Source organism: Cicer arietinum, chromosome 2 (genome assembly GCF_000331145.2).
Source record: "Cicer arietinum cultivar CDC Frontier isolate Library 1 chromosome 2, Cicar.CDCFrontier_v2.0, whole genome shotgun sequence".
NCBI lineage: Eukaryota > Viridiplantae > Streptophyta > Magnoliopsida > Fabales > Fabaceae > Cicer > Cicer arietinum.
Genome location: NC_021161.2, coordinates 9,643,896 through 9,650,756, shown reverse-complemented (window position 1 = coordinate 9,650,756; position 6,861 = coordinate 9,643,896). Strand labels below are relative to the sequence as shown.

Here is a 6,861-nt window from a genome sequence, read left to right as displayed (position 1 = left end):
TATATATATATATATATATATATATATATATATATATTCTTGATGGGACCACATTTAGAAATTCAAAAAAGTCCAATTAAAAATATTAAAATTAATAGATGTTTAAGAATCCATCAATCCACTTGTCCTTTTATTTTGTGTGGGATGTATATATTGTTTTAGGGACCACTTTTGGGTCCCAAAAAGTTCAATTAAAAATATTAAATAATATTTGGAATTCACATCCTAACATCTATCTACTTGTCTTTTATTGACTTTGTTTTTTATATTATTTTGATTTATGGTTGTAGATTTATTTAAAAAATTTATTTGTATTAGAAAAATTTGTGAGAATGAAGAAGAGTAAAAGAATTGATTCTTTTATCAAGAGAAAAATTTATGAGAGTGAAAGAGATGAAGAAATTATAACTTCTACATCTGAAACTATCCCTGAGAATTCAATAATTGAAAAAAATGAAAATCATCTTTCTTAGGTTCCTAGAGTTTTCGAATATGACTTTGAGAATTCTTTAGAACTTGATCCTGCAAAACGCCCTTAGATTTGGCAATATCCACCAAGTCAAATGAATGCAATACAAATAGCTTATCTAAAATGGGGTCCCTATCAAATAAATTTAGAACAATATCATTTGCTCGACAACAATATTCGTCCAAGACGGTTTCAACACGTTTGGCTTAACATATTTACTTCATGGCTAGATTATTCACATTATGAAGATGTTGCATATTGCTTATTATGCTATCTATTTAGCAAAAGACAAATTGGACGTCCTAGATCAAATGACTTTCTCAACATAACTTTGTTGTTTCTAACATATGTGGTCAATGGTATTTTGGTGCTAGTAATGTGAGAGGAGAAAGGAACAATTTACAAGCACTATTTATGAAGGATTGTCCTTATGCATACTATGTCTATTATTTTGCTCATCAATTGCAACTTCTCTTGGTTACTACATCAAGAGAAGTTGTTCGGATTCATAAATTCTTTGAGAATATGACTTTTGTTGTCAATATTGTTTGTTCTTATACTAAGCGTCGTGATGAGTTACAAGCTGCTTAATTAAAAAAAGTTACACATTGGCTAAAATTGATGAGATTGTAATTGGTAAAGGTGAAAAATCAAATTGGTACATTGAAACGAGCTGGGGATACTCATTAAAGATTACATTTATTTTCTATTTGTAGTTTGATAAACATGTATGAGACAACTTGTATTGTTTTAAAAACAATTACAAAAGAAAGAACAAGTTATTCTACATGTGGGGATGCTGATAATGCTTATAATTATTTGAAGATATTCGATTTTATATTTATCTTGCATTTGATGAAAGACATTATGGGGATAACTGATATGCTTTATTAAATCCTACAACAACAATTTCAGGATGTTGTTAATGTCATGTGTTTTGTTGGAACAATAAAGTCTCTTATTCAAGACTTGAGAGAAGATGATTGTGATACATTATTTATTGAACTGAAGATGTTTTGTGAAAAACATGATATTGAGATTTTTGATATCGACCAACAACAAAATTTGGACGCTTCTGTCTTCAACAAAATTAGGTCACAATATAGCATTATATTAGAGTTGAAATCTTTTAACTATCATTGACCAACAATTGCAAGAGTATAATAACATATTTAACCAACAAGCAATGCATTTGTTAACTCTAAGCTGTGCTTTGACTCCTAAGATAATTATAAAGCTTTTAACATTGAAAAAATTTGCACTCTAGTTGAATAACACTACCCTATAAGTTTCAATTTACAGGAGAAGATTAATTTGATATTCCAACTCCAACATTTCTTGATTGATGCTCGTCAAGATTCAACTTTGAAGAATTTATCTATTATTCAAGAATTGTGTTCATGTTTGGTTGCAACTGAAAAAGAGAAATATTTCTACTAGATTGATAGACTACTTCGGCTTATCATGACTCTTCTAATTTCTACAGCCACAACTAAAAGATCTTTTTCCACAATGAAACTTATCAAGACTCAGTTAAGAAACTAGATGAAAGCTAACTTTTTGGCAGATTGCATGACAATTTATACTGAAAGGGAAATTGTTGCATGTATCAGTTCTGAGTCTATTATTGATTATTTCAAGTTACTTAAAGAGTTTAGAGCATTACATTAAGGTATTTTTAAGTCATGTAGTTTCATTATTTGATACTCCATTTTGTGTTTATTACAACTTAATTTTTTGCTATACAATATAATTTGCATATTTAATTTATACATTATAATTTTATGTTGACCACCCAAATTTTTTTACTCAAGCTTCAGCACTACCAACGAGGCTCTTAATGTAATACTTCAGTATTAGTAACTATTGAATTTTGTTGTTGAAACTTAAACATATAATGTTGAAATTTAGAGCTAGTGTAATGTGAATTGAACAAAAATGAAGAAATCTCATATATGAGAGATATCACACACTGGTAATATTTATAAGGAGGAGGTATGACCTTTGTGATTTGACGCAAAGGTACCAAATCTTGTGAAAAGGAGATATACACTCAAAATGACCACCATGTGCACGCCGTTGTTCGGTCGACTAGGCTGAGCTGGGGTTTGGGTGTATTATTTATTTAGTATTCGAAAAATAAAAATAAAAAAGGGAAAAGTTAATTTCTTTTTAAGCATGTATTTTTTTCTCTCTCCATGCTAGTTATGATTTGACCAAGTCCTCCTCCTATATGTTCCACTTCTCCTTGTTAGTACTGTGTGCACGAGTCTTCCTCCACTTCCGTCGTGGATTTTGCTCAAATTAGTTGTAGAATTCCTTTACAATTAGAGGGTTCCACTCAATTCACAAATAACACCAAAACTCCTAAAAATTTCTGAGTTTTCTCTTTTCTCCTTTTTTTGCTTCATCTCATTTTGTCCTTTATATCCCTTTAACAAAAGTTATCACTTCAGATTTTTGAGTAGTCGTTATACCGTATTTTTGAGTGATTGTTGTACCAATTTTTTTAGGGTAATTCTAGAACAGTTTTCTACATTGTTGCAAGAAATCGATATAGTGTATCTAAGTTGTTATATCATGGGGTGTCATGGTTGATCGCCTTGCACAATTTTGGATGATGTCGCGAAACGTCTTAAAGAGAGCAACCTAATATGCGATTCAACGTAGTAATATCTTCGATAACTGTAAATTATTTTTAAAACATTTAATATCTTCGATAACTGAAAATTATTTTTAAAACATTCAATATCTTCGATAACTGAAAATTATTTTTAAAATATTTTTTTTGAAACTCAAAAACAAAACTTACTTTGTTAACTAATTGACATGGTTGTCTTAATGTTTTTAAATGTCCTATTTGAATCTAAAAAAGTTAGGCCCATGATAAAAAAAATGCAATTTTAATTGTAGTAAAGTATTTCAAAATATTAAATTTTTTTTTTGAATAAAACACCAAAAAACTAAAACTACTTTATTTAAATTAATCAAAATAAGTAAATTGTAAATAATATTTAGATACAACTTCAAGCTAATAATAACTTTATAACTATTTAAATATAGTCATCCTTCTAACACTTTTTGAAGCAAATTCATCAACTAATTCTTTGTATCAGATTGTCCTAAAATATCGTTCTCGTTTGCTATCAATGTTAAACCATTAAGCCTTTCTTGTAATATGATAGACCATAAGTAAGATTTCAACAACTTCAGTTTTGAAAAACTTTTTTATACAAAAGCAAATGTCACATGAATAGTCAATAAGATTATGTATGCAATAATTGTATTAGGAAAAAAGAGTTTAAAGGCAAAACAATGACAAATAAAAAACTGATAAAAGGAACCCTAATTTTGTGCTCAATCTGTCCCATTAGAAACCCAATTTTAAAACCAAAATCATATCTATGATTATTAAAAGCAAAAATTAAACTCACATTGTCACAACGTTGGGTCTATCTTCCTACTTCTGATGCTGCCACCATGTTGTTGTGTTAGGGTGTTCACCGTTACAGTTGGAAATAGAGGAGAAGAGTGTTTGTGGTTATAGTGTGGTTTTGTTTCAAGTTTTGAATGGAGACTAGCAGAGACAAAGAGAGGGATAAAGAACGTGAATGGAATAAAAAATATGAGAAGAAAACAATGTCGTTTTATTTATAAGTAAAAGTTTTTTCGGACCTAGTAATTTTGTGGTCTTATTCAATGACCCATGATGTAGAGACACTACAAAAAAATATATCTATTGTAACACTCATATTTTGTGATGTTTTTTTTATATGTCACTAAAATTACTTGTAGCTACAGTTTGAGTGTCACTATTTCGAAAAATATTATGCTCTTTTATAAAAAAATTAAATGTCATGAAAATAAAGTACATATTTACACATTTGAATATGAGAAAACCCTAAGAGAAACATTTTCTTTTTCTGTGAATTTCTTAAACTCTTTTCTCTCTGCTATCTTCAATGAACCATAATCCCCAAATACCCTAAATTCAATCTCAAACAACCATAAATTCATCACTCTCGTTGCACTTCGCGATTTGCAGTAGCAAATAAGTTCTATTCTTTTTCTAAATCATTTCAGTTTGCGATTTCAATTTTTATTTTGGTATTCTTGATTGTTAAGTGTAATTTTTTTTGATGTTTAAGCTATAATCTTGCAAGATACTGAATCCACTGGCGCATTCGTTAGTTTGAGCTATAATCCACTGGTTTTTCCGCCATTCCACACCCGCGTAATTCAATTCAATTCATATCTATTTCTTCTTCTTCTTTTTGCTTGATCCAAGCTCGGGAATATTCTCGACCTGCTCTACATCAATGGCGGTTAAGGTTTCGAGTTCATCCCCCAAAGCTTGATTCCCTCCCTCCTTCTACATGTTCCTAAAACCCTACATTGAACTCCAACTTCGAAGATTCAATATCGCATCTTTGCTTTTTGGTTTTAAATTTTTAGTTGCTATTATGGGCGCGCTCGATAAATCGCAAGCCAACGTTAATTCGATGCAGGCAAGTTTGCTTATTATGTAATTGAATCTTTTTCGGCTTTATCATTAATTCTAGTTAATGGGTTTTTATTTTATTTATTCCATGTGTTTATAGTTCGAGCTTCGATTTGATTTATTTGTTGAGTCGGTGATGGAGCTGGAGGCATTTGGAATAAATAATTCTTAGTTAGTTAGTTAGTTAGTTACCGTTTGTAAATTCAATTGAATACAGATTTTTCCTAGCTATCACTCGGTTCTTTATTTGACTGTCATTTTATTTAGGAAGTGTTCAAATTGTAATCTTCAATTAACTTCAAATCATATGTTTGCACATCATTAAAAGAATATTGTTTTTGACAGGAAAATGTAAGTTAGTAGTTATGTTAGTTTTTGGTGTTTGAACTTTGGAACTTTTAGTTACAACTCTAACTTGTAGTTATGTTACAAAATGCTTCCACTTACTCCTTAGTTTTTCATTTCAGTAAGGTTTCTTGCTCATCTTACTCTACTGCCACTGCAATGGTTACTTACCCGAAGGAAGAAGGGCCAACTTGCTAAAAATCACTATCATCAGATCCCATAAAGGTAACCAACCTTGTGGAATAAGTAAATAACTAATCACTTGTTGTTCAATATTGGTTATCTTTGTCGTTAAAGCCAATGTATAGTTTACATTTTTTGGGCTTAGTTGTGTGCTTTTCTGTGTTTATGTGCCTTGACTAATTTGTTTTTTGTTTTCACGGTGATACCAACTTCTATGCACACCCTTTCTAAAGCTACAATATGATTTTATAATTTGATTATGTTTCTTTGTTTTTCCTCCTTATTTCAGGAGCATTTGCATCAACATGAAGAGGCTTCAAAGTATGATCACAGGATTTTGGGAGTGAAACAAGAGCTTATTATTCATCATGAGTGGAGGTATAGTGGTGGGTTCATTCTTGTCTGATTGCATAATTTAGTAAGCCTTTCTTACTGTGTATCTCTTGGTTTGTCCTATTTATGTCAGCCAGGGAAGCTGGTTTTTTCTTCCACATGGTGCTCGGATCTACAACAAACTCATGGACTTCATTCGAAATCAATACAGGGATAGGGGCTATCAAGAGGTAAAGTTTCAGTATAGAAGTTTCTTGATATTACTAAAAACAATCTTTTTCCAAGTGCTTAGTACAACTTGCTTGAAATCACCAGGTTATGTCCCCAAATGTATTCAACATGGATTTGTGGATGCAATCTGGTCATGCAAAACATCATAAAGAGGATATTTTTGTCTTAAAGGTATTTTGTTGTTGTTTGCATATGGTCTTAGCGGTACAAAACCTTCATAATAGGTTTTTATTTTAAACGCAATCAAGTTATCTAACCAAATTATATATATATTTGTATGTTTTAGATTGACAAACATGAGTTTGGTTTGAAACCAATGAATTGCCCAGGGCACTGCTTGATATTTAAGCACAAGGTTCAATCGTACAGAGGTAATTTTCATTGGCATAGACATATTTCTTCAAATGGTATCTTTTGTATTTGTTTGTACTTGGGGTGGTTGAGCTAGTTCATAGTTTGTTGTTGAAATCGGGATAATGCACATGTTTGAGCTTTTTGGTCAATGTATTGACAATTAATTTGATTTTAAATGTCTACATTGAACAATACCTGTATAGTGTGATTTTATATGGCTTGTCTTTCTTTTTGCTTTATTTATACGCTGTACTTTTTCCACATAATTTAATTTTGGCATATAGAACTCGATCATCTATGTCCCAAGTTGAATAGGGAGAATTAGTTAGGAAGGTAGTTCGTTTGTTAGTTGTTTGTTTAGTCTGGGAAGTATTTGTATTTATAGGAGAATACAATGACAGAGAGGGGTATCACTGAATATTGTAATCATTTGTGAATAGAGTAT

General features: G+C 30.7%; 1 protein-coding gene across 5 annotated transcripts in view; it reads left to right on the top strand.

Moving 5' to 3' along the window:
* Nucleotides 1-4,367: 4,367 nt before the first annotated feature.
* LOC101510537 (threonine--tRNA ligase, mitochondrial 1-like) overlaps nucleotides 4,368-6,861 on the top strand; it is a 4,999-nt gene continuing 2,505 nt past the window's right edge. For all 5 annotated transcript variants that reach the window (XM_073365019.1, XM_073365021.1, XM_073365018.1 and 2 more), the window contains exons 1-6: nucleotides 4,368-4,977; nucleotides 5,438-5,540; nucleotides 5,788-5,876; nucleotides 5,965-6,061; nucleotides 6,147-6,233; nucleotides 6,349-6,433. In XM_073365019.1, the coding sequence (XP_073221120.1) occupies nucleotides 6,017-6,061; nucleotides 6,147-6,233; nucleotides 6,349-6,433 (217 nt within the window). In that variant the 5' untranslated portion in view covers nucleotides 4,368-4,977; nucleotides 5,438-5,540; nucleotides 5,788-5,876; nucleotides 5,965-6,016. The remainder of the gene's footprint in view (nucleotides 4,978-5,437; nucleotides 5,541-5,787; nucleotides 5,877-5,964; nucleotides 6,062-6,146; nucleotides 6,234-6,348; nucleotides 6,434-6,861) is intronic.